Source organism: Chionomys nivalis, chromosome 11 (genome assembly GCF_950005125.1).
Source record: "Chionomys nivalis chromosome 11, mChiNiv1.1, whole genome shotgun sequence".
Lineage (NCBI taxonomy): Eukaryota > Metazoa > Chordata > Mammalia > Rodentia > Cricetidae > Chionomys > Chionomys nivalis.
The window spans coordinates 6,150,372-6,177,809 of NC_080096.1; the positions used below are offsets into that span (position 1 = coordinate 6,150,372).

The window sequence follows — 27,438 nt, forward strand, 5'->3', positions numbered from 1 at the left end:
CCTATGACCCTGAGATTAAGAGTCTCATGCTCTATTGACTGAGCTAGTAGGATTTGCTAGAGGCAAACAGAGGCATGGCTAGAACTAATGCTGCTGACTTTGCCTGTTGGCTTCACCCCATCCAACATGGCAGAGGTACGCTCACCACCAGCTCTGTGAGCCATGCTCACGACCCAGCTCCAGGGACGCAGAGGGTCTTAGGCTTGCATAGCATGTGTGTCGCTGACTGAGCCATCTTCCACCCCTCCATAGCACACTGAAGACTATGGTTTGGATGAAGGTCCCCAAAAGTTTATGTGTTGAAAGCTTGGTCTTCAGCCCACGGCGCTGGCTATTGGGTGGAGGGTAGCAGAACTCTTGAGAGGCGGAGCTAGTAAGGTATTGTGTTGTGTTCTGGAAGGGGACTTTGTGGCTCTCCACTTCCTGGATCATGATGACGTAAGCAGTCTGTTCTGCTACACCCTTCCACCGTGATGTGTCGCGTTTGCCAGAGGCCTAAAGCTGTGGGGTCTGCCCAGTCTTGAGAAACAGGAGCCCAAATCATTTTTTTTCCAAATCAGCTAGTTGGCCCAGTTATTTTGTTACAGTAATATGAAGCTAAGACCCAGAACTTGTGAAGCCTTAGCATCCCTACCTCATGTAAGTTTTGGAACTGATGTAGAATCAGAGAATCAGCTCTGACCCATCTACACCGCCCTCTCATGGTTACTCTTGGAAACTAACCGCTTGTCGAGTAAATCAGTGCTGTGTCTTCCAAAGTCTTCCAGTTGCCAAGGGAACACCAAAGCCTCAGAAGGCCTGGTCCCCAAGTGTCCTTCTCCAAAAAAGAAGCTGGATTACGTGTGGGTCTGCAGAGCCATCAAAAGGACGTCTGCTTGTCAGGCAGAGAGGGTGTGTGAGACTCGGCCGTCGCTCCTCCTTTCTCTTCTGGAAGCTCCACTCCATTTCTCTTGGCGAAGGCACAGTTGATCTCCACAAATGTCTTGCCTTTGGTCTCAGGAATTATCATGAAGATGTAAACAGCGGTGAGGAGGCAGAGCGCAGCGAAGATGAGAAAACTGTAGGCCCCGATGGCCACCTAGAGCAGAGAGGGGGCGAAGTGGGGAGACCCTTCAGACAACACACTTGGTGCCTCTGCGAGTCACAGGGATTTTCTTCATGGTCACTTTTATTCCACTCCTAGAGGGAAAAACAGCGGGCAAACTGGGCCCATCCCTAACCTCCAAAAGGGACCTTTAGTGCTGGGCTCCCACGGACTTCACAGGCTCTGGGTCCTTCCTGCACTGGAAGCTGAGGTCTGGTTGACCCAGGGGAGGGAAGTAGCAGGGGTTTGCTCCTCTTCTGGAACACTACCATTTTTGATCTTTAACAAAGAACCATTTCCAACTCTGAGGGGCAATCCCCTCTGTAAGAGGGGCACGGCATACTAAAAGATTTCGAATTGGGTGCCATAGTGTGCGCTTCTAATTCCAGCACTATGGGTGCTGAGGCAGGGGGACTAAGAGTTCCAGGTTGAGGATACCATGCAGTGGGGAGGCATTGCCTATCTGGCACAGTAGGTTCTGGGTTGAATTGCCAGCCCAGGAAAACAAGCAAATAAAAAGAACCGGGCCGAAGCGAGTCTCACACCAAGCACTTGAGAGCTCCTTGTGGTAGCTTTGAGTTGGTAGATGCTGGGGGGATTGTCGCTGTTTTGAGATGAGAGTTCACATATCCCAGGTGGGCCTCAAACTCTCTATGTAGTTAAGGACGGCTCTGAACGTCTGATGTTCCTGTATCCACCTTCCAAGGGTTGGTTTTACAGCCCTATACCACCGTAAGCAGGTTATGCTATGCTGGGATCCAACCCAAAGCCTTTTGGCAAACTCAGCAGAAACTGAACTACATCCCCAGCCCCAGGAGGTGCTTTTCAGAAAGGAGAAGCTACTCATCGTCTTGAGGTAAGGCAGGGTGGCCAAGGACGGCACGAAGGGCCACTCACCTGGATGGATGGGAACGCCAAGCCGACGATGAAGTTGGTGAGCCAGTGCACGGCCCCATCTACCGTGAACGCAGCTGTCCGAGAGGACTGCAGGACGATCTCTGTCCTCACCACCGAGGGGACAGGACCTGGGTGGAAGGAAGGTTCAGATGGGCTCCTAGGACCTCACTTTGAACCTCAGACCCTCGGAGCACCTTACCTTCCTGTGTGGATCACCCTTGCTGGGGACTGGGGGCTGAAAAGAAACCCCATTCTACCCTCAAATTACGGCAGAGGGTTGGAGAGTAGGGAGTGATAGCTTGCGCTATTTCTTCAATTGGATGCTAGTGAAGGTTTGTAGCAACGCAGCAGATGGAAACTTCACAGTGTAAACCCTCTCCAGCCCTTGCTCCATATTGACCCCCCATTGAGGTGTGCAAGATCTCACTAGACCCCATGGGATGCCCCCATCGAGGTGTGCAAGAACTCACTGGGCCCCATGGAATGTCCCCATCGAGGTGTGCAAGATCTCACTGGACCCCATGGAATGTCCCCATCGAGGTGTGCAAGATCTCACTGGGCCCCAATGGAATGCCCCCCATCGAGGTGTGCAAGATCTCACTGGGCCCTATGGAATGTTCCCCATCAAGGTGTACAAGAGCTCACTGGGTCCTATAGAATGTTCCCCATCAAGGTGTGCAAGGACTCACTGGACCCTATAGAATGTCCCCCATCAAGGTGGGCAAGAACTCACTGGGCCCTATGGAATGTCCCCCATCGAGGTGTGCAAGATCTCACTGGGCCCTATGGAATGCCCCTTATCGAGGTGGGCAAGAGCTCACTGGGCCATATGGGATGTCCCTGTTGAGATGTGCAAGAACTCACTGGGCCCTATGGAATGTCCCACGATGTAGGCGAAGACACAAACGATGCCAAGGTAAGACAGCTCAGGGACCGTGCTCTGTGGGAGAAGCAGCGCTGTGGGCCTCAAGCCAAGAGCCTCACGGGAAGCTGAGTCTACCTGTGACTCCCACCCTCCTGCTGCAGGAATTCTGAGCCCCACGGAGGCCGCAGAGATAGGATGGAGCCAGAACGTTCCCGTTCATCAAGGCTTCCACAGCCTTACCTGACAGTGGTGGGGTTGAGGGGAGAGCTGCCTTTCTGTCATGTTTGAGTCAGGCGGCTTTGTGCTTTATCTTCCTGTCGCCCTCTCTGAGTGTGGATAGCTTTGTTTCTATCCCACAAATCTTCATGTTGCCCTCTATGAGTGTGGTTAACACTGTTTCTCGGAGCCCATAGATCCCTGAACACAGACCAGGAGAACCTCAGTCCCTCAGGGACAGAGCAACAGTGGTCACAGTCTTGAGGTGACTGAGTGGGGTTTCAACTTATTTGACAACTGTCTGGGGAGGATCCTTTTAGGGGTCCCAAGGACAAGGGAGTCCCAGACCTGCTCTCTGTTCCCTGCTCTTGATGACCAATACAAAACCAGGTTAACAGGCTTAAACTGAACTATATGGCAGGCTCCAAGCTAAATGGCTAGCTAGTGAAAATTAGGATGGATGCTGAGGGAGCCATCGATGGCGGGGTAGGATGGATGCTGAAGGGAGCCATCGATGGCAGGGTAGGATGGATGCTGAGGGAGCCAGTGATGGTGGGGTAGGATGCCATGGAGGGTCAGAAGATGGACAGTCGCCAGGGCTTCTGACAGAGGACATAATCTCTTCCCTTCTATTACTTCCTTCTGGTTTATATGAGTTCCTGGCCAGCCAGGGCAAATAGTTCCCAAGTATTTCTTTATTTGTTATTTATATTCTTTTTATGGTTTTTTGAGACAGAATTTCTCTGTGTAGCCTGGCTGTCCTGGAACTTGCTTTGTGGACCAGGCTGGCCTTGAACTCACAGAGCTCCATCTGCCTTTGTCTCCTAAGTGCTGGGATTAAGGTGTGGTGCGCCACCACTGCCTGGCATCCCTAAGAATTTTATAGTCCCTGTTATAACTGTTTCCTTTCCAGGTTTATCCAGCTCTAGTCTTCAAGATATTTTGAACACTGGGATTTGGCGCTCTTGACATCTGGCAGGATTCCAAGAGAGGATCTGGGCCCAGCTGTCCCCATTGCAGGGGATTACCTCAAGACTGCATTTATACATCAGAGTCTAGGGACTACAGAGATGGCTCAGTGGTTAAGAACTGTTGTTGCTCTTCTAGAAGACTCCCGTTCCGTTCCCAGCACCTATCAGGTGGCTCCCGACTGCTGCGGTTCTAGCATCATACTGAGTTACACGCCTGTATTTGCGGGCCCCGTAGAGCAAAATCCCTCATGGACTTCACATTGGGAATGGGTTTTATGAAGCAGTTGTCCATGAAAGGAGGCAGCTGGAAAGCACTGAGATCCTCCCCTGCAGTTGGGACCTTGAAACCCTATGGTGATACCCTAGCCCACAGGGCAGGACCTGAGAACAGACCTGGAGGAGGAGAGCCACGGTCAGCACCACGCAGGCCAAGCCACAGATGCCATAGCCAGACAGCAGGAGAATCCGCCGCCCCAGACGCTCTACAGCGACTGCCTGCAGGGGAGTGGATGAGGAGGAGGCTCTTAGTACTAAGGATTGACCCCAAGGCCGAACCTCCACCCTCTCCTGCGCGGCCCTCCTTAGGTTCTTCTTATTCACCTCTGCTACATCAGGTGACCTATTTGGTGTAAGTTATACCTTGGGATTCCACAACACTGTCTTTGTCATTTGCAGACCCCTGGATATCTACGCTGTCCTTATCATAACCACATTATATTTTTATGTGGATGTGTGAGCCTGCTTGACTTATAATGTACTCTATGTGCATGCAGTACCCGCGGAGGACAGAAGAGGGAGCTGGAGTTCCTGGAACTAGAGCTACAGTGGGCTAGAGCAGCGTAACTGCTGAGTCATCTTCAGACCAAAATATCCAGTCTCAAACAGGTGTGGTGTGACCCCTCTTTAATCCAAGCAGTCAGGAAGCAGAGGCAGGTAAATCTCTGTGAGTTCAAGGCCGGCCTGGTCTATAGCGTGAATTGCAGGACAGCTGGACTACATAGAGAAACCCTGCCTCAAAAAACAAAAACAAACACATATCCAGTCTCTTTTAGAACTCAGTCTCTGTAAAACTCCAAAATGTCTTTTTTTTTTTTTTTTAAAAAAAAGTTTAAAGTCTCTCAACTACGGGATAGAGTAAAATAAAAAAAAAATGAAGTACTTTATTCCTTCAAAAAAAAGAAGCGGGGTCGCAGTCTCCATCTAAAAAGCACCCCCAACTCCAGCACTGTAAATAACCCAGTGTCTAATAGCTGAGATTTACTCATAACCTTCCGGCTCCTCCATAGGACCTGGTCGCTTCTCTGTCTCAGTTCTCTGCAGAACACACAGCCTGTCTTCTAAGCTTGGGCAGGTCTCACTCCACAGCTATCCTGTCCTTGGCAATCACACGACGGTACTGGTGCCTACAAAAAGCTGGGGTCTCTGCTGCCACTGGGCTGTGCCTTCACCAGCAGCCTCTCCCGGGCTCTCCTGATCTCTCCCAGTGTCGAGCCTCAGCTGCCTTCACGACCCCCTCAGGCCTTCAAAACCAGCACCACTGCAGGACTTCAGCTGCCAGCAGGAGGTACAACCTTGGCCACCTGTGGAACACAGCCTCTGCGTGCTGGCATTGAGGAAACACTTCCCAGAAGACCTTCACTGCGTTGATGCTGGTCTTTCCTTAATCACAGCTGATTGGTTCAGCTGACCAGAACTGCAGATTCTCAACCCAAAACAGCCAGCAACTCTGGGAGAGTCATAAGCGGCTCTCAAGCTTCCCCCTGGAAATGCACGAGCCAGGCCTCTGTCATCTGCTCTGTTCTCAACGTTCTTATCGCCCGAGCTCCCACACAGCTCACCAAGCTTTGAACACTCAGTGGCCTTCCGAGCCCAAAGTCCCAAAGTCCTTAGGTCTGTCATATCAATACCCTACTTCTGGTACCAAAGTCTATATTAGTCAGGGTTTTCCGGAAGAACAGGGCTCTCTAGAATATGGATTTGATAGAATAATCTCACAGACTGTGGTCCAGCTTGTCCAACAATGACTGTCTACCAACAGAAGGTCCAAGAATCTAGCAGTTGTTCAGTACACAAGGCTGGGTGTCTCAGCTGGTCTTCAGCCTATGCTGGAGTCCCGAAGAAATAGGCTCTAATGCCAGGAAAGGAATTGCTTGGCAGCAAGGGTGAGAGCGAGCAGGCAGAGCGAGCAAGTTTCCTTCTTCAGTGCCCCTTACATAGGCTGCCAGCAGAGGTGTGGCCCAGATTAGAGGCAGACCTTCCTGACTCAAAAGATCTGAATTAGAAGTGGGTTTTCCAGCCTGGCAGTGGTGCCGTATGCCTTTAATCTCAGCACTCCGGAGGCAGAGATGATCTCTATGAGTTAAAGGCCAGCCAGATCTACAGAGAGAGTTCCAGAACAGGCTCCATAACTACTAGGAAACCCTGTCTTGAAAAACCAAAACACACACACACACACACACACACACACACAAACCCAAAAACAAACAAAAAACTCCAAAATCAAAAACAAAAACCCAAAAGCAAACAAAATAATAACAGCAAAACCGAAAAACAAAACAAACAAAAAAGATTTTCCCTTCAAATGGTTTAACTAAGAAAAAAATCCTTCACGTGTGCTCATTTGCTTGGGTTTTAGTTAATTCCAGATGTAGTCAAGGGCCAAGAATTGCCGTCATAGCTGGCTTTGGAGCATTTGTTAGCTTCTGAGTCTCATGTTGCCCAGGCTGGGACTGAACTCACGATATCATCAAGGATGACTTTGAACTTCTGATCCTTCTGCCTTCACCTCCCAAGTGTTGAGCTGTTAAGTCTGAGCCATCGTGTGCAGTTTGACACTGGTGCTGGGGATTGAACCCAGGAACTTGTGCATGCTAGGCACGCACTTTACCAACTGAGCTTGCCTCCAGGACTAGGGTCACCTGCATGCTAACTGGCCTGAAGGGAGCTGTTTGGAGACCCTGCAATGAGAGAGAGGCTTCTCTCCAGTAACTCACCGAGACGATAGTCATCACTAAGTTGATCACGCCAGAACCCACTGTCACGTACTGGGACTGGGTGGGGTCCACACCAACCGATGTGTAGATGGTGTCTGCATAGTAGTTGATCTAAAACACAGACAGGGCTGTGGTCAGAGGCCTGAGACTTGTCACTAGGCTACTGCTCTCACTTTGAATGGTGAGCAGTTTGGGGAGCTTGGGTAGGGAAGACTGGGTGGGGAGTCTGGTTTAGGATGGAGGCAGAAGGTAGCAGTGAAATCAGGCATCTTTCCCCACCTGACTTTACACCCTGCAAACTCAGGTTCTCCCTTGTTTGGGGCCAACCCTGGCCCAGTCCTGGGAGGGTCCCCACTGGGTGGCACTCAAAATAACTTGCTAAACAATTCAACTCTTGCAGACCAGGTGTCGCCTCTTCCTGTTACTTCTCTTACACACCAGCAGGGTCACCTGTCCTTTCTCCAACGGGTCCAGAATGGACATTTGCCATTCTCCAGGTATTTGCCCATCCACAGAGAGAGCGAAAACAGCATCCATAGAACATGACATCATAGTTCCACAGCAAATGAGCCCACCAGGACCTCCTGACCCAGGATGGACCAATCTATGACCTTTCCCTGGAGCCTGTGACTGGGACCAGAGGCCAGGCACTTCTCTGTGGAGAAGGCTACTGTAGTTTTAGCCACTATGGAGAGGGCTAAAAACAAACCAAAACCAAAACAAAAAAAAACTACAGGCAGGAGATTTTCTTTGGGGACTAAGAAGCAAAGAGAAAAGGTATATAGCAAGAAAAGTGTAAAGGGTAGGGAGAGGCCGAGTGCCTGAACTGCCTCTTCACCCTGGATGTCCTGTCCCAGCTCCAAGGACCACGCCTGTGGCTGACCCTCCTTAGTGCAGACCCCAGTTTTGTAAATAAGGTCTGATTTTGTTTCCTCTCTCTGTTCTCTCTTTTTAGAAGATGTACTTATTTTTATCTTATGTTCATAGGTGTTTAGCCTGCATGTATGTGTCTGTGCTCTGTGTGCCTGTGGTGCCCATGGCATCCAGAAGAGGGTGTTGGAACTGCCTGGAACTAGACATACAGGTGGTTGTAAGTAACCACGTGGGGGCTGGGAATGGAGCCAGTGGTCTTAACTGATGAGCTAGCTACATTTATCTGTTTATCCATCTTTCTTTGTTTTTGTTTATGAAATTTAATCTCCATTGTAGAAAAGGAAACGATACTAACAAAACAACAAAGACAAAGCAAATGATGCTCAAGACCATCAGAAAAGCAGACTGGCAGCAGGAAACAGGGCAGCGGGGCAGTGGGGCAGCAGCGGGCAGTGGGGCAGCGGTGGGCAGGGGGCAGCAGGAAACAGGGCAGCAGCGGGCAGTGGGGCAGCAGTGGGCAGGGGGCAGCAGGAAACAGGGCAGCAGCGGGCAGTGGGGCAGCGGTGGGCAGGGGGGCAGCAGGAAATAGGGCAGTGGCGGGCAGTGGGGCAGCGGCGGGCAGCAGGGCAGTGGCGGGCAGCAGGGCAGCAGGAAACAGGGCAGCAGCGGGCAGTGGGGCAGCGGCAGGCAGCGGGGCAGTGGTGGGCAGCAGGGCAGTGGCAGACAGTGGGACAGCGGTGGGCAGGGGGGCAGCAGTGGGCAGGGGGGCAGCAGGGGGCAGCGGGGCAGTGATGGGCAGCAGGGCAGTGGCGGACGGCGGGGCAGCGGTGGGCAGCCGGGTAGCTCTTCCTCTTCCATTTTCTGTCACTCACAAAAGATGCAGATTTAACTTGCTCTGGAGAGGTGGAGGAAGCTTTCTGCCCTGAGGTGGAGGCTTTAAAAGAGGCTGTTGTTCATTTGGTGGGGGATAGTAATGTGTGTGTGACCAAATGCAGCCAGATTTGTGGTGTTTTCGCTCGACTGCAACAGAGTCCTGCCCCTGTGCTCTCACCCCGACCTGGAAGAGCTCCTTAAACAACACAGAACAAACAAACAACTCCCGGAATTTTCACTGTTGTCTGTCAAAAATATTGTTTAAAAGGTTGGTTGGGAGACTCAGAAGGAAAAGGGACAGAGGTGTCACGGATTCTGCAGAACACAGAGGAGAAGGTAGGGGTTAGCGGTCCTTCTATCAGCAGGAGCGCAAGGCAGAGTCCCTAAGGTCCATTTGGATGACAGCAAACATTAAATGTCTACTAGGAAGACACGAACATGCGCACGGAGTCTACACTGCCAGGCTGCGGCTGGGCTGGGGAGATATGAAGGACATGGATCCTCATTCTGCTGTTGGAGTCCATGGGTGTCACGCCTCTCCAGCGTGTTTGTGACCCCCTCATCATGGGCCACAGAACGGTGGGTTTGCAGGAAGTTGAGCAGGGGTAACCTGGAGAGGTTCTCCAGACATAGGGTACTGCAAATGACTCCCAGATACCCCAACTTAGCCATAGCTGGATGTCTTCTGATCAAGGAGACAGGGATGGGTGGTGGCGCACTCCTTTAATCCCAGCACTCAGGAGGCAAAAGCAGGTGGGTCTCTGTGAGCTGGAGATCAGCCTGGTCCACAGAGCAAGTTCTGGGACAGCCAGGGTCACACAGAAAGTCCTGCCTCGAAAAACAAAACGAAGATGTGCTCTTGAGCATGCCGCTCTGCGCTCTCTGGTGTTGTCTCTGATTTCTGCTCCACTTGGAATTCTTCAGCTCCTGTTTGACCTCATCCACGAAGTCCCCCAGGACTTTCTTTGCAAACCACGGCTCATCAAGTTGCGTCATTGAAGAGCTCCATGACACTAGTACCGGCGGCGGCTGAGGCAAAGTACAGGGGCAAGGAGAACGTCTTGGCAAAACCGAAGTTCATTTGAATCATCTCCACGTCTGCATCAGTTTTATTGGCCACCAGGTTGCATGGGATCTCTAACCTGAACTCCTGAAGTTCTGAATACCAGATACCCAGGGTCTTCTAGGTGATTTACTTCTAGACACCAAAGACCCCCATGCAGGCATGAACCTTGGGGTAGGAGAAAGCATGCGTGCTCTGGAATTGCTCCTAGTCTGCTGTATCCCAGAAGTCCACAAGATCGTCTTCCGTTACTGTGGCCGTGTGCTTATATGGAGTCAAAACATCCATGGACAGATGCTGTGGCTGGAATCACCCAGGAGAAACCTATACATGAGTTTGGAGGTGCCCACGGCACTGTCCTCCAGCAGATGACCTTCATGTTATTATGAACCATTCATATTTCTCTTGGTTCAGCTCTTAATACTTGGTTCTGTCTCCTGCCATTAGCTGTTGGCTGAGGACAAGAGCCTACCTTGGAGTCTTGTCGATGTCGGCTTACAGGCCACTGTGCTCTGGTAGCAGCTTGGCCAAGTCTCTTCATCTTTATTGTATTCATTTATTCTCTCTCCCTCCCTTTGCTGCCATCCTGTGAATATATGTGTGTGTGTCTGTGTATGCATGTGCAGGCAACAGGGCAGCAGGAATCAGGGTTGCAGCGGCAGGCAGCAGGCAGCAGCAGGAATCAGGGTTGCAGCAGCAGGCAGCAGGCAGCAGGCAGCAGCAGGAATCAGGGTTGCAGCAGCAGGCAGCAGCCTACACACATTCTATGGCATTTGAGTGGAGGTCAGAGGAGTTGTTTCTCTCATTCCGCTGTGTGGGTCCCAGGGACCAAACTCAGGTTGTCACTCTTGGCAGCAAGCGCCTTAATACTGAACCACCTTGCAGCCTAGGTCCTGTTCTCGCACAGAAAACACCCAGAGTAATAGCATGCACTGTGCTCCCTGAACCCCTCCACCCAGCCTCAACTTTGCAGCTCATCCCTTCTGAAGGTCAGACTGAGTTTCACAGGCGTCAAAATGCAAAATATTACTCTTGAGCCTTTTGTGAATTCCTTAAAAAAGAAAAAAAAGACCCAAGGGGATCCAGACTCTGGGAGAGGTGGTCCTGCGCACCGCGTTGATCCCGGACAGCTGCTGGCCCGCCATGAGCACGATGATGGAGATCAGCTGCCAGCGCAAGGGCCGAAAGGTGAAGAGGTTGAGCACCGATAGGCGACCCTCCGCCTGCTCCTTGCGCTCCTCCTCGCGCATTTCTTCCATCTCGGCCTCCACGTCGTAGTTGCAGCCTCGCAGCCTCCTTAGAGCTACAGGGCAGAGAGGCATCATACCACATCCACCCTCTGCTATTACTGTACCGCAGCCAGGCCCTTCTCCAGAGCCCAGGCCCCGCCCCCTGTCTACCCAGCACACGCTCTCAGCTCTCAAACCCTGTCCACCATGACCCTGACCCCGATCGCGATCTCGCCAGATGGCATCTGCCCATTTCGTGCCGTTTGTGCACTGGGGGCTGTGGGTGAGTAGCCCCCAGTACCAGTGTCCCAGTACCTCGCCTTGCTGTCTCTTCATCTCCTTTCTCAATTAGAATGTAACGGGGGCTCTCGGGGAAGAAGGGCAGCGAGAGAAGCTGAATCAGTGCCGGGACCCCCGTGAGAGCCAAGAGGATAGGCCAACCTGGACAGGACAAACAGGACGGCTTCAGACTTGAATCTGCTGCAGGGGTCCCATAGGGGCACAGATATTTCCCTCCTGCCTTGGCCCCCACCTTGCCCAACCAGGTGATAAACGAGGGTGGTGGGCACCTAGTCCTTGCCAAAATGTGGCTGCCCACAAAGGGCATACCTGTTAAAAGAGAGGAGAGGGCTTGGTGGGGAGGAAGAACACTTGCATGAAGACCCCTGCTGCGTCCCCAGCACCTACCTAAAAAACTGTGTCTGGGGGGCTGGAGAGATGGCTCAATGGTTAAGAGCGCTGCTTGCTCTTCCAAAGGTCCTGATTTCAGTTCCCAGCAACCACATGGTGGCTCACAACCATCTGTAATAAGATCTGGTGCCCTCTTCTGGCTTGCAGAGAGAATACTGAGAATACTGTATACACAATTAATAAATAAATCTTTAAAAAAAAAAAAAGTGTCTGTGTATGCCCATGACCCCAACATTCCTGCTGGCCATTGGGGTTGGGGTGGGGGAGCTGTGGCAAGCAGATCAAGGGAGTTCATTGAATGACCAGCCTAGCCTCACTTACACCTGAGCCTTCTGCTATCTCTAGGACTCAGCAACACTGCCCTGGGCAAGGTCTTATATCCACAAGCTGACCTAAAGGTCACCAAAAACCATCCTGTTTGGACCATTGGTAAATTTGGGCTCAAATGATCCAGGGCTGCACATGCGTATTGACTGTTTACCGCTCCCCACCACACCCTACATGCTGCTGGTTACCTGTGGTATTGCCCAGGATGGCCTGTAGACTGAAGATCTGTGCCAAGAGGACTCCAATGATGACGAATACCTCAGTCATTGTTCCTAAGGTGCCCCTCAGGTTCTTGGGAGCCACTTCTCCCAGGTACATGGGAAGAGCGCTGTAGGAGATGCCTGGTTCAAACAACATGGGAATTGGGGTCACCAGGAGCCGTTCCCAGGCTCTCAGAACCCCGTGCCTAAGGCTGACTCAACCCAACTCTTAATCCTTGAGTCTCGCTGGGACAGGAAGAGGGTGGTGTTGATCATTCAGTTTGAACCTGCTACCACCGCCTCTCCCAACCCTCCCCTTTCAGCCCTGCTAGAGCGTGAAAGTTGTCTGCCAAGAAATCCCTTTCTCCAAAGTCTGGCATTTAGACAAAAGCCAGCAGTCCCTCCGGAGCAGAGAAACAGTCCCTACCCACTAAAAGGAGTGATTCTTCTCTGGCAACCAGGACCTATGGCTCTTCCATTAACCTATACCTATCAGCATATCAGGGTCTCTGCTGGCCTCTAGGTTCCATCAATCCTTACTCACAAGTACCTGCTGTAGGCTTCAGCGCCCTCCACGCCAGCTCACAGACTCCCCTCCACCCCAGGTCAGGTACCTGTTCCCTTAAAACCCTAGAAATATCTCACCCCCATCTCCACTCATCACCATCACCCTCCACCAGTACCCACCACTACCTACACCACCCATCACCCCTACTGCTGCGGCTGCTGCCACCACCATCACCCCCCCCACCCCCCACCACCCCAGTTGCTTCTCTCTGCTTTCCCTGAAAGAAAGCCTTGGCAGTTTGGAATAAATTTTCCTTTTCATCCACAGAGTAGCTATTTTGGTTTCTTTACAGCATCATTCAAAAATGATACTGTTACCTTCCTGGCTTCTGGGCTAGACTACTGTTGAGTGAAGGGGTCTATGCTGTGTGGTCACTCTTTATGTGAACTTAAATACTCAAGTCTTATTTTGGTTGATTTCTATTATTTCTTATGCACACATCCCTTACATAGCCTTTTTTGTTTTGTCTTGCCTGTGGTATAGATGCACACAAGGCAAATCCCCTACCACTGAGCTATGTTCAGCCCTTTCTTTTGTTATTCCCTGTGGGTGTGGTTCTGGGGATTGGACCCAGGGCTTTGTATATATACAAGGTAAGTACTCTTCCACTGAGCCACATTGCCAGCCCTGGCTCTCTCCACTTTAAGAAATAAGAGAAAGCACTATAGTTAAGAATGCTAACTGCCAGCGGTCGGTGGCGGCGCACGCCTTTAATCCCAGCACTCTGGGAAGCAGAGGTAGGCAGATCTCTGTGAGCTTGAGGTCAGCCTGGTCTACAGAGTGAGTTCCAAGACAGGTAGGACTATTGCATAGAGAAACCCTGTCTTGGGGAGGGGGGGAGGGGGGAGATCCTAACTGTTGCCTGAGACAGAGGCACTAGATTTTGTAGTCTTTTCCTTTGAAGTCATTTATCCTCCTTGGAAGATACCTGCAAAACTGGGTTGTTATATGTTCTTTACAGTAAAATGTCTCCTTCCTCCCCCCTCTTCCCCCCCCTCTCCTTCCCTCCCTCCTCCCTCCTTCTGTCCCTCCCTTCCCTCTGTTCCTTTCTTTCCAGACTAGCTCTCCTGATAGTTAGGTCTCAAACCCTGGAGAAATGGCTGAGGTGCTTATTTAACATATCAAGGCAGTCTCTGGCTGCCAGGTTCTCCCAGCATCCCCGCTTGTTATGGGGTCCTCCTGGCCGGCCTGTGCCGCCTCCTATGCTAAACTTCTCCAGCCCAGGGACTGAGCTGGCCACTCTTGGTACCTGCACAGATTCCCACCAGCACTCGAGACAAGATGATCAGCTCATAAACCCGGGCCACTTTGCTGACCCCCATCAGGATGGCAGGGGTGATAGCGAAGACATTGTTGATCAGCAGAGTTCCTTTTCTGCAAGACAGCAGGGGACAGGAGTGACCAGCACAGGTTTTTCCCATCAAACCCAGTGTTCCAGGCTGTCCCCTGCAAAGGACCTACACTGTGCCTGAGGAGGGCTGGTGGACGGGACTGGGACCCGGAGTGTCCCCCAGGGTCGTGTGTGTGCAGCAATCCCTGCCCCTCAGGGGGGTACTTCTCATTACGGGACTAGGGCTCTTATAATACATGACGCTCTCTCCACATTTACTGAAGGAAGCTCAAGCTGACCAAGAACGGGAAAGCAGTAAAAGAAGTGTGTGTCAAAGTTCTAGGAGTGAGAGGGCTCTCTAGCAGGAGCGGTGGAGGGGGCGGTGTGTTCCCAACAGGGCAGCTGTACTGGGTTCGAGCTTGAGGTGGCTGGGGTTAGTCAAGCCCACTGGTGATGTCTAGCATCTCTGATGCTGGCCAGGGATGTTGACCGAATAGATCCCCATAACAGATGGGGTGCAGAATGAGAATAGATGCCTCTACCATGAAACCCAATGGTCTGTAAAGGGGGGAGGGGAGGTCTCTTAAGTAGCACCAAGCTGGGTGCCTGCCCTCCAGGCCCCAGAAGCCACCTTTTGCGGCTTGCTTCCTTTAGTTTCTTTGAAATAGGGCCTCACGTACCCGCCTTAGATTTGCTTTGTAGCCAGTGCTCTGGCCTCTGCCTCTGAGAGGGCTAGATTACAGTTGTGTCCGGCCACACCCCTCCAGGGGCTGCTAATGGCTCCCCAGCTCAGACATGTTTGGGGGCCCAGATTGTTGCAGGTGCAGCAGGGCTGATAGGGTCCTAATGAAAATGTCCTCTGGTAGTCAACACACAGGTGTGCACTCTGGATTTCTCTGGCCGCCTTTCTCTCCCTAGAGCTACCACAGCCCGCAGCTTCCCCCTGGAGCCCCTGAAGACCCAGGAGGATAAACAGCACATAGCGGTCCTATATTCCTGATTACCCCCCCCATCCCCAAGAAGTCTGTGGGCCTCAGGGAGGCTGAGGCTGATGGGCCCCTACTAGGCAGGCTGACCCCACTCCAGCTCCTGGTTTCTCATTTGCAATATGAGTCTGGGGAGACTGTCTCTAAGAGCATGGGTGTGATCTCAGCTCCTGGGAGGCTGAGGCAGGTGGATCTCTGTGAGTGACAGGACAGCCTGGTCTACATAGGAGACACTATCTCAAAACAAAACAAAAGGTCTTTAAGTTTCCTCTACAGTCAAAGTTTCATAACTGAGGAGGAGGAGGAAGGAAAGCTTGGGTTTCTAGAACAACCTAATGGATGTTGGCAAGGCAATAAGCATGCATAGCCTGACCAGCCTGACCAGCGACATGATTGGTTAGAAGCCATTGAATCCTTCCTTCACTCAAACACAAGAAAGGACAAGTTCACTCTCCACCAAGTATTTGCAAGGAGACGCTTCTGTGTCCAGTTTTCATAAACAGAGTTTCCAACTGTCTAACGCATGGAAGGGAAATCGCTATTTCTTAGAGCTGTTTTTCATTATGGGTTCTCCACTCCCATCCTCACACAGCCTAACTTGGTGTGTAACAAGTTCCAGTGAGTACGGCCTGCCCAAGCAGAAGGCATCTGTGCCCCACCCTGTGACCTCAACTCAGACTTCACCTCCCTGGGGACCTTGACCTGTGCACCCTCCTTATCTTCAGTCACGCCTCCGCAACCTGGGCCAGTGAGCAGTCAAGCAAAGTGCACCGATATGGGCTTCACCTCCATTGGAGATTTGAGACCTAGCAAGGCACATGTGGTGATTCACTCAGCCCTGTTCCCAACTTCAGGACACCTGCTGAGCCCATGTGAAGAGCGCTGTTAGTACCGGAAGCCGCCTGAACCCAGAATGAACCTCCTGGGGTGGCCTTTCTGCGCTCTTCCACAGGGCTTACAGGGAGGCACCCAGCTAAGCTCCATCAGCACCTTCCTCTCAGAGGATGCAGCCCTCTGGGGCTTCTCCTAGGCATCTGCCTGGCTAGCTCTGATGCCTGCGGCCGTGCTGAAGCTTGCTTGCAGATCTGATTTCAGGGTATCTCAGCTACTCAGCAGGAGCTCAGTCCTCAGGAGAGCCTGTGGCTTGTGATGAGCTTCAAGTTTGGGAATAACGTCTACTATTTACCTGCCCCATTTATTGACCATTGGGCCAACAATCAAGGACCCCAACAAGCCTCCCAGAGGGAACATGGAGACCGTACAGGACCACAGGAGCAGCAGGGAATTCTCGTCCATGAATGTTCCATACCGCTCAAAGTGCGTGTCGTTGTAAAACGACTTGAAGACCTGAAAGACAGGACCCCATCCATTGCTCAAGCTACTGTGCCACTCACAGAAACGGCGACATAAGTGTTCTTAGATGTCCCTGGCTGTCTCATAGAGGACTGCTCCTGCCAGTACCCACAGGACACAGTGGAGCCTCGTAGGGCTCTGTTGGTGTCTGGGAGCAAAATCAAACTCTGTGTGAGGGGTAGAGATGGGAAGCTGGACTCAACAAAAATTGCTAAAAATTCCCTTTCAGAGTCTTATTCTGCCGGAGGCAATGTGGGAGTCACACTAACTGGGTGACCTTGGGTGGACCTCCAGAACCTTCATCTCCTCACCGGTTCAACAGAGCGTCTGCTTCCGTTTGAGACAGGCTTCCAAAGCTACGACAGAACACCGGAAGCAGCTTGGGAAGAAAAGACTGATTTCATGCTACAGCTCTCGGGTCATGCCTCATCACGGAGGGAAGTCAGGGCAGGAACTCAAGGCAGGAACTGAAGCAGAGGCCATGCAGGAACGCTGCTCACTGGCTTGCTTCTCTAGCTTGCTCAGCCTGCTTTCTTCTAGCACCCTGGACCACCTGCCCAGGGCTGTGTTCTCTCACGTCAATCATTAATCAAGAACACGTTCGCCCACAGGCCAATCTAGTGGGAGTATTTTCTCAAGTTATGTTCCCTCTTCCTGATGTTGTTTTTACTCTTTTGGGGGTCTGCCACCCAGCTCCCAAATAAACCAGACACCAAGGCTTATTCTTAATTATAAAGGCCTGGCTTAGCTTAGCTTGTTTCTTGACATCTTTTTTTTCTTTTCTTTTTTCTTTGAGACAGGGGTTCTCTGTAGCTTTGGAACCTGTCGTGGAACTAGCTCTTGTAGACCAGGCTGGCCTTGAACTCACAGAGATCCACCTGCCTCTGCCTCCCAAGTGCTGGAATTAAAGGTGTGTGCCACCACCGCCTGGCCTTTGCCATCTTTTCTTAAATTAGCCATCTATCTTTTACCTCTGGGCTTTTCCTTTTCTATTCCTGTATACCTTTCTTTGTTTCTTACTCCATGGTTTGCTGTGTAGCTGGGTAGCTAGCTCCCCACCCCCATCCTGGAGTCCTCCTCCTTCTCTGGCTAATTCTTTCTTCCAGAGTTCTCCTTGTATTTATTCTCTCTGCCTGCCAGCCCCGCCTATCCTTTCTCCTGCCTTGCTATTGGTCGTTCAGCTCTTTATTAGACCATCAGGTGTTTTAGACATGCAAAGAACCACAGCTTCGCAGAGTTAAACAAATCCAGCATAAACAAAAGCAACACACCTTAAAATAATACTCTACAGCATCTTCCCAAGTAACTCTAGCTTGTATCAAGTTGACATAAAACCAGCCAGCACATTAATTATAATAGTGACAGCACTTAGCCTGTGTGGGACTTAGAGGAGATGTTCAGGGCTGGGCATGCAGCTCAGAGAGTAGAACACTTACCCAGCGCGCATGAAGCCCTGATTCCATCTCCAACCCTGAGTAAGATCAGCTATGGTGGTGCCCACTTGTAATCTCAGCACTTGGGGGAGGTAGAGGCAGGAGGATCAGAACTTCAAGGTCAGCTTCAGCTACACACAAGATTCTGCCTTAAAATGTGGTGTGGAGGGGGGAGGCTGGAGAGATTGTAGCAGTTAAGAGCAGCTCTTGCAGGGGACTGAAGTTTGGTTCCTAGCGCCCATGTTAGGTGACACCCGCGTCAGGTGACACCCATGTCAGGTGGCTCACAACCACCTGCTTCAGAGACTCTTCTAGCCACTATTGGGGCACACACAGAGAGATTTAAAAAACAAAACAAATCGGATCCCAAACCGGGGTGTAGCTCAGTGGTGGAGCACTGGCTTATCCTTCCAGGCCTCGGGTTTAATTCTGGGCACCACAGAAACAAACCAATAAGCCACAACACTGGGCAAAGAGATTTTCTGCTGCCTGGGGGCCAGCCTCCAGCAGGGCAGGGCTCTAAAGGGATCCCCCAGTAGGCCTATGACTTTTTTTATCTGAGGGGAAAGACACTCACACACTCTTCTTCCGTTCTGTGTTCTCCATTCTGCATTCTTATCTCTATCCAGAAATGTCCCTCTGTCTTGATGTCTTCCTTCTAACTCACTTTATTTTTTTCCTGTTATATAGACCCCAGCAAAATCTTTCAAGCAATGTAAAAATTTCAATGTGGTTTCATTGTATTTTTCAAGTGAATGATTACAATGAATACAAGTAAAAAACAGCATGTTTTTCTTATACAATTAAACACTTTATGTATTACAGGTGAAAAACAAGCTGTCCCAAGAACTCATGTTCATCTGTTCGTTCTTTCACTTGGACCCGAGCACCTTGTTATAGATTAACGGAGTGTGAGCAAGCGGTATTTTTCTCAGCTGGTTCTTTTGCTGGCAGGCTGCATATTTCCATTTCGAAGAAAGAATCAATCACTTGATTTTGTATATTGAAGGGTAATCTTATGAGGAATCTTAAAGAAGTCACAAACCTAAACTTTTATGCATGAAAAACAGTCAGCTCTACTTTAAATCTTTAGGGTCCATACCCACTCAGCGATGGCCTTTTATGTTAGGAGACTGAGGGCAGGAATGGGTACAAGGACTTAATCGTTGTCTTTGGTCACTGATCAGTTTTAGCACAGAAAGTACGTTAAGGAGTAATAATTGGGCTGCTTTGTTATTTGACCTCTAGCTTAATGAATCCCTCAGCTCTGTGTCCTTGTGAGCTTTAGGCAGTTTTCCACGGTTTTTCATCTCAAAGCGATTATCAAAACATCTCAATCTACCCTGAGGCCAGTTTCAGCTTTGTTTCGGCTGTGATGCACTCTGAAACCTGTGACTATGTCTTTCAACATTAAGGTTTAAAGATTTGAGCCAAGCTGCCTCCTGGGACTCAGTTGTTTTCCTTAATAATTAACCAGAATTCAACTTAATCCTTAACCATCTATGCAGCTCCTTAAGTAAAACTCCAAGGCCCGAGCTGTGTGGCGTTTTCTTGTATTTATTTTCAATCATCAGAACTCTATTTAAACTAACATTATTGTTAGTATTAATTAGACCGCACAGATTAGATAGAAATCATCTTCATAATAATCCACAAGTAAAAATGCCCAGTAGAATGGGATATTTCAATGAGATAAACTCCCCACACCCATTCACACCATGCCAGAGAAAGATGGCAGCGGCCAACCTGTAAAGGCACAGCAGAAGCCAAAGACATTCTGGAGTCTGTGGTCTCGGGGCCTTGCCTATTGAAGACTCACCCATCAGGGATTTTCTCCTCCTGGTGGGCTGACACCTGGAGCTTCAATTACTACCTGTTGCTTCTCTGACAGGGCCACCGGCAGTGGTTCATGCCTCTAATCACCACACTGGAAAGGTTGAGGCAGGAGGATGGTTCGGGGCCAGCTTAATGTATAAAATGTCTCAATAAACCTAGGACTGGGACCGGTAAGGTGGCTCAGTGGTCACTGCCAAAGCGGATGACCTGAGCCAGACCCTCGAGGTAGAAGCAGAGAGAGGATTCCTGTGAGCTGTCTTCTGAGCTTGCACACTCGCTGTGGCAAGTACATGCCCCACACATCCTCAGACACACTCCAGACAGACTGGATAAATATAAACAAATAAATGTGATTATACATGTGTGTGTTTTCCTCTTTGTTCTTTTGAGACAGGGTCTCTCTACATAGTCATGGCTGTACTGGAGCTTTCTGTGTAGACCAGGCTAGCCTTGAACTCACAAGACATCCTCCTGCCTCTGCCTTTCCAGTGCTGAGATGAGAGGTGTTCACCACTATGGTGAAATAAAATATTAAAAAAAAAAAAATCCCCTGGCTAGGGATGTTGTTCTGTGGTGGAGTACTTTTCTGGTGTGCCTGAGGCCCTGAGTTTGATTCTCAGTATTGCAAAATAAAATACCACCCAAACCTTCATAAGATCAAAGATGCTCCATCAATGATAATATATAGTGTATATAAACGCAGTCCATATGCATACAGATTCACCTATGTATATATACTGTGCGGGACTGCTTGCTTTCCTTCCTATAAGCAATGCTATACTTCTCATCCTCAGTGTCTGGGATGACAGGTGAGCCTTGCTGTGCCTGCCTCCTGTGACACTGAGTCTTAAAAAAATACTGCTGAATTTACACACTTAAGTGAATAGACCACGCCAACCAAGGCGCTTGTCCTCTTTGCCCCTCCAGGGACATCCTTTCTGCATCGGTCCTTGGGAGTCCTGCTTCCTTGGTCTCTCCCTCTGGACCTCAAGTCTCCCATCAGTCTACCCTGGCAGGGACCAAGATCTAACCCTAATGCATGAGGTGACTTGGTGGAACCCATTCTCTATGGAGAGAGACCTTGCTCAGCCTCGGTACAGCTGGGGGGTGGGGCAGGGGCTTGGTCCTGCCTCAAAGAGGTGATGGGACAGATTTAGTTGACTTCCCAAGGGAAGCCTTGCCCTCTCAGAGGAGCGGATGGGGATGAGGTTGGGGGAAGGTGGGGAAGTGGGAGGAAAGGAGGGAGGGGGAACTGGGATTGGTATGTTTAAAAAAAAAAAAGATGCCATTTCTGGGGAAAATGCCTCTAGTTGCCTCTGGTCCTCAGAGGTGGGCATCTAGGGGAGTCCTAGGAGAAGATGGAGGTTTGCAGAAGTGAAACAGCAGCTGACTTTTACCCATGAGACCCGCCTCGTGCCCACCTTGTGAGGTGTGTTGATCACAGAGATGTTGTAGCCATATTGGAAGGCTGAGCCAAAGGCTGCGCTTAGCGTAGTCAGGATCAGGGTGGGCTGGAGGCGCTGCAGGAGAGATTTCCAAGATTAGGGACTCTGGGAGGGTTGGTTCCTGAAGCTTCTAGGATGGGGTACGGGGCAGGGAGGGTAGGCCTCCGTTTTCTCCTTAGATGGAAAGGAAGGTCTGGATGGGAGCAGACTATGATCCTGGGAGGAAGAGGAGGGAGCTGTTTGGGAAAGCAACCCAAGCAGATGCTGCCGGAGCTGGGGCCTCCCTCCTGCCTTTGCCCTTGAGGGTGAAGGGAAGGGACAGGGTAGATGAGGGTTGTGAAGCAGCACCATCTGGCCTCCCCAAAGCTTTGCTGGAGCGTGCTTGCTCTGAGCCACGGCGTTTGGGAGTGGCAGTCCCCTTGCGACCTTCTGTGTAGGCAATCTCCCCTCCAACCTCTCCTTGATAGACTGATTCCACGTCCCTCATCTACATACAAAGGTCTCCGGATTGGTGGGACAGGCGGTTTCCAAAATTGGCACTTACTCCTTTCGTGTGTGGCTTGGGCAGAGGTGTCTCTGTCCCCTTGTTCTCCATCTTCATCAGGTAGGCAAGCAGGTACACTCTGCCTCTCCGAGGCCACCAGACCCTGCTCTGTTCTGGCTGCCAACTGATCTGCTGAGTTTCCCCAAGGCTGGCTTAGCATATGATCCTTCTGCCCTCTGGACCTTAATTGCTTTCTACAGGAGCCCATTCTCCTTGATAAGATATATGTTGACGCCTTGCCAGTGGCATCCACGTGCAGAGGGGCTATGTGTTTGCATCCTACAGCTCCCAGCCAGTAGCCTCCCAGTTGCCACAGGGAGAGAAAAGACGCTGCTTGGTCCTCCGAAATGAGTTGCGGAAATCAAAGCAAGCTGCAACTTGAACCTCACAGACTTCTCTTGTGTTCCTTCTCCAGATGTGCCTCCTCATGCCCTGGGCTAATTGTCTATTAGGGGAAAGCACCCCAGTTTTTTCTAGTGCAACTTTGCTGGTCAGAGTGGCAAACTCCTATGACCTCAGCACTTGGGGGGAAGGGACAGGAAGACCATGGTTTGAGGTCTCTCCAGGAAATACAATAAGGCCTTGTATTAAAAGAACAAAAGACGAAATCCAAAGACTGGGGGGGGGGAGCTCAGAGGCAATCGATCAGCTGCTTAGTGTGTATAAAACTCTGGATTTCAGCCAGGCAGTGGTGGCACACGCCTTTAATCTCAGCTCTCAGGAGGCAGAGGCAGGAGGATCTCTGTGAGTTCAAGGCCAGCCTGGTCTGCAGAGCAGTTCCAGGATAGCCAGGGCTACACGGAGAAACCCTGTCTCAAAAAACCAAAACAGAACATAAAAAGACTCTGGATTCCATCCCCAACATTGCAAAACAAGACAAGACAAGGCAACCTTAATAACTTTACATTTTTATTTAATTATCATTAATATCATGATTATCGTTGTGTACTTGTGGGGGTTTGCATGTGTCACAGTGCACAAGTGAAGGTCAGAGGGTAACCTGCTGGAGACAGTTCTCTCCTGCCACCGTGTTGGTCACTGGGCTGGAAGCGAGGTTGTCGGCCTTGACGAGTGTCTTTCCCAGCTGAGCCGCTCCTGGGCCTTCTGTGTTTGGTTCTCTGTGTGTATTAGTTACTTTGCTGTCTTTGTGATAAAACATGATGGCCAGAGGCCACTTAAAGAAGAGAGAGACTATTTGGACTATGGTTCCGGAGAAATGAGAGCCCATCAACGCGGGGAGACAGCAGCATGAGGCAAGCTGTGGAACAGGGGGTCTAGAGCTCACCTCTTTAAGGGAGGACAAAGCAGAGTGGGTAAATTAGAAGTCGGGGGGGGGGGATACATTCTCTCACAGCCCACTACTGGAGCCCCAGGGGACATTTCTCATTCAAAGCCCTATGGTGTGTGTGTGTGTATGTGTGTGTGTGTTTACATTCATAGATTAGTACTGCTCACAATCTTGGTTGAGGAAGTTTCTTTCTGCAGTGGGCAGAGAGGTCAAGACAGAGACTGACAAATGTTATCCAAATGTTGAAAATAGCATGCGTGTTCCAACTTCAAAGGGATGTCTTTATCGGCACCCTCCACGCTCAGGAACGCCCTGGAAGAAGGGGAAGAAGGGACACGAGAGTTGGAGGATGGAGGCGGAGCTATGGAATGCTGTCTTCTGGACATGCATGGTCTTCCACTCATGAACTCAAAGCAGCTGTGTCTGCCTATGTGAGACCTGTACAAGATCAGTCTGGGCAAAATTCCAGCCTAGAGGAGGAGGGGCTCACAGGCTCTGCCACAGCTGAGGAGTTATTGGCAGTTGATGAACGGCTGCTGGGGGAATTGAACCTGGGTCCTCTGGGTCCCCAAAGATGTCTTTTAAATGACATCTGTGACAGTTTTAAGTGACAGTATATTTGGTGAGTGTGACTTCCAGGTTGATTACGGGACTGTCTGCAGAGGATCCTGTGGGGACGGTCCACCCTCAGTGTGAGCAGGCAGCTCACACTCTGAACTAGTGAAGGGTTCACTCCTCCAACCTTCTTTTCCTTGTTCTTCACTCTCTTGTGGCTGGGGCTGCTTTGAGCCCTTTGTGGGCATCATAACTGTTTTTCTCTTCAGTTATTTTGTATCTAGGGTGTACATGTAAGCCCTGGTTACATGTTAGTGTGCTACATACTAGTTACATATCAATGTGTGCCTATGTAAGCCCTGGTTCTCTTCTTCTATCACATGGGTCCCAAGGATTGAACTCAGGTTTTCAGGCTTGGTGGCCGGTGACACAGGATAAAGTCCCTGTGAGTGACCTCACTGACTCCTACATAGTGATTTTGAGGCCACCTGAGGCTGCGTGAGGCATTGTCTCATAAACAAACAAGAGAAAGAACCAAATTTCATAACCTGACCAAACAAGGGGTTGGCTGGCTGGCTCCTCTTTCCTCTTCTTTCTCCAGAGGCCAGGAATAGCCTTAGAGAAAGTCTGGAAACAGCACAGCTTTACCCCACCAGGGTTCAGATTACAGCCTCAGTCTTCATCTGAGCCCTTCCCGTGTGCCCTAGCCTCCTGCCTTTCCTGGTGTCTTCCTCCCAGACTCAGGGTGAGGTGGGAATGTGTTTATGCGCACATCTGTCTTCATGGTTGTGTATTTCCTGTTTTTTTTCCAGAACATCTTTTCCTCACTGAAAAATCATGATTATATGTTACATGTGTGGGTGTTTTGCCTGCATATACGTCTGTGCATCACAGAGGCCAAAAGAGGTATTGGATACCCTGGAATTATAGATGCTTGCAGATTGATGTGGGAGTCCCCTCTGTATGCTGTGATTACTGTTAAATGAACAAAGAAACTGTTTTGGACCTATAGCAGGGCAGAACTTAGCTAGGCGGGGAAAACTAAGCTGAATGCTGGGAGAAATAAGGGTGGAGTCAGAGAGAAGCCATGAAGCTGCCACCAAAGACAGACATGCTGAAACTTCGCTGGTATGCTGAAACTTTGCTGGTAGGCCATGACCTCGTGGCGATGCACATATTAATAGAAATGGGTTAAATTAATATGTAGGAGTTAGCCAATAAGAAGGTAGAGCTAATGGGACAAGCAGTGATTTAATTAATGCAGTTTCTGTGTGATTATTTCAGGTCTAAGCTAGCCTGGCGGCCTGCCAGGAAACAAGAAATATTTCCTCCAACCTGGGTCCTCTGGAAGGGCAGCCAGTGTTCTTAACCACTGAGCCACCTCTCCAGTCATTTTCTTCATTTTGATTGTGCACGAGACGCCAATGTTTGTTTCATGTTCTCATTTCCAAGGTTGAAAAGCAGGTGACCAAGGTTAGTCTACATTTTGATCCATGAAACAGTGTGGAAATTTCTGGCCAGAGGAGATTCTAGGCCTGATTTGGGCTCCAACGTGTCTGGCTTTGGGGGCTAGAAACCCTTTCCCAGGCCTGCCTTTCCTACCTCTGTTGGCAGCACCTGGAACCCTCCCTGTCAAGACTCACTACTCCCGATACATTTCCGTTCTGATTCACAAAATGCCATTTCTAGGGGAGGGGATTGGTTTGGATTTTGGAGATAGATTCTCGTGTATCCCAGGCTAACCTGGAGCTCACTATGAAGCCAAGGATGACCTTGAACTCCTAATCCGCCTTCCCCTCGCGAGTGCTGGTGTCAGACATTCGCTACCACGCCTGGCTTAGCCTTCGGAAGGGTTTGAGGTCGAACCTCTACAGTCTGGGTATTTATTTCCCATAAGCTCTGACCACACTGCTCTGATGCCTGTGAGAAAGCGCTCAAGCTAGAGGACAGAGAGGTGGAGGACAGGCAGACAGATTGAGGACAGGGAGACAGACGGACAGGAAACCTGAGGACAGGGAGCTAGAGGAGGGGGAGTCAGAGGACAGGGAGACAGATGGAGGACAGACAGACAGAGGACAGGGAAGCAGATGGAGGACAGGCAGACAGATGGAGGACAGGGAGACAGAGGGCAGGGAGAGGTAGCTGTTGTGACCATTCCTGCCTTTGGAACAGTCCTTAGCCTAAGGACTTACTCTCTGCCCTCACTCCCAACAAACTGTGCCCCTTGGGGTCACTGACCACCAAATCCAATGAGCCTCTTCCTCTCGCCCCAGCAGATGGCAGACTGGTCACTGGATCTTCCTTGTGGCTTCCATGCAACCCATAACTTCTGTAAACATCCAAGGCACTCTCACAGAAATGAAGTCTGAACTCAGTATCAGAAAAGCTTGGGGGACTAGCTTCCTCCAGGGCTCCCCAACTCTTCTGTGGGGCGGTCGACCAGCCTGGGGGTCTTGTCTGCACAGCCCATGGACTGCCATCACCCTCGAGTCCTCCCTTAGTGTTCAGCGGCCTCTCTTCCCTCTCGCTTCCATCTCCCACTCTGTCTGTCTCACTAACCTTCTCTTTGTTTGACCCTCTTATTTACCAGTTGGTCTCCCCCTCTCCAGCCCCACCTGGATCTGCTGGAAACTCTGTTCCTCCAGCACCAAAGTTACCTTGATCGCTTTGCAGTGTCGGGGATGGAACCCAGGGCCTCACGTATGCTAGGTCCTACCACTGAGCTACATACTCAGCCTGGAACCAGGTTCTTATCAGAGTGGCTCTCAAGACTAAAGGGTCACTGAGTATGCCAGAGCACCCATTTAATCCCAGTCCTCAGGAGGCAGAGGCAGGCAGACCTCTGTGAGTTCAAGGCCAGCTTGGTCTACAAAGTGAGTTCCAATCCAGTCAGGGATATATAGTGAGACCCAGTTCCCTCCTCAAAGACACTTCTAGGTTCTCTTATAGGCCTTAACTTCCTGGGTTTCCTTCTAGACCAAACTACTGAGGGCTCCTCTGAACAGAATGTCCTACTTTTATTGACTCCTCACTAATTGGAGAATCCTTCATATTTTCTAAGTCTTTACCACCCTACGTACAGGCCTCATACCTCTTGCTATATAACCCACCCGCGCAAGCAGAATTCTAGACATTTCTAGGTATAACTGTGCAAGTCTTAAACTGCTGTGAGCTCACAGCAAGGTCTCTAATCTATCGCCACATGGCATATCCCAGGATCCCACCTGTCCTTTCCCCACGACCATAGTCGAACGACTCTCACTGTCTGCCACCCACTCATGCAATTGTTCTCTCCCAGTGGGTTCCACGCGTGGGTTTCTGTTGTCTCGAGATGAAGGTTTGTTCCCAAGCACATCAGCATAGCAGAGAGTACCAAGCATGCACCCTCCAGGCCTCAGACATATGAAGTCATTTAATTCCTGCGGCAGCCACTCAGGGCATGTCCTGTCGGTTCCGCTTTTACTTGAAGTGCAGAAAGGCTAAGTAACTTGGCATTTTGCATGAATGATAAATGGAAGAACCAAGGTTTGGACCAGAGAGTGGATTCAGGGCTCCCCTGGCTCCAGGTACTATTCCTGTGAACCGAGTTCACAACAGTCCTCAGTCCTCACCTCCTAGTTCTGACGTCGCAACTCCTCAGCATATACAGAATCCGTCTTTCTGTGTTGCTCATATGTTGTGGTAGGTCAAGGATGGCTCAATCAGAGCATGTACTTCCTGTGTGTCAAGACTGCTCTTGCCGGTTGCATGACTCAATGCCAGTAGAATCCCTATTCCATGTCTGTAAAAACTGCTTCTGCCTCCCATAGCTGTTCCCTG

At 50.4% G+C, this 27,438-nt stretch overlaps 1 protein-coding gene and 1 pseudogene across 2 annotated transcripts; both read right to left on the reverse strand.

Annotated features, from left to right (window-relative positions):
- Positions 1-859: 859 nt before the first annotated feature.
- Slc2a7 (solute carrier family 2 member 7) lies at positions 860-21,827 on the reverse strand. 2 transcript variants are annotated; one of them, XM_057784713.1, is made up of 12 exons: positions 21,777-21,827; positions 21,209-21,307; positions 16,352-16,512; positions 14,099-14,223; positions 12,270-12,422; positions 11,380-11,505; positions 10,948-11,138; positions 7,027-7,137; positions 4,427-4,528; positions 2,846-2,921; positions 1,982-2,109; positions 860-1,078 (listed from the first exon to the last, which is right to left on the reverse strand). In XM_057784713.1, the coding sequence occupies exons 1-12, from the start codon at positions 21,825-21,827 to the stop codon at positions 860-862; spliced, it is 1,542 nt and encodes a 513-aa protein (XP_057640696.1). The 2 variants fall into 2 exon arrangements, with proteins under 2 accessions (XP_057640696.1, XP_057640695.1); XM_057784712.1 differs by having other exon boundaries at positions 16,352-16,537; positions 21,198-21,307.
- LOC130883540 (rab-like protein 2A) lies at positions 7,757-10,279 on the reverse strand (annotated as a pseudogene).
- Positions 21,828-27,438: the final 5,611 nt, after the last annotated feature.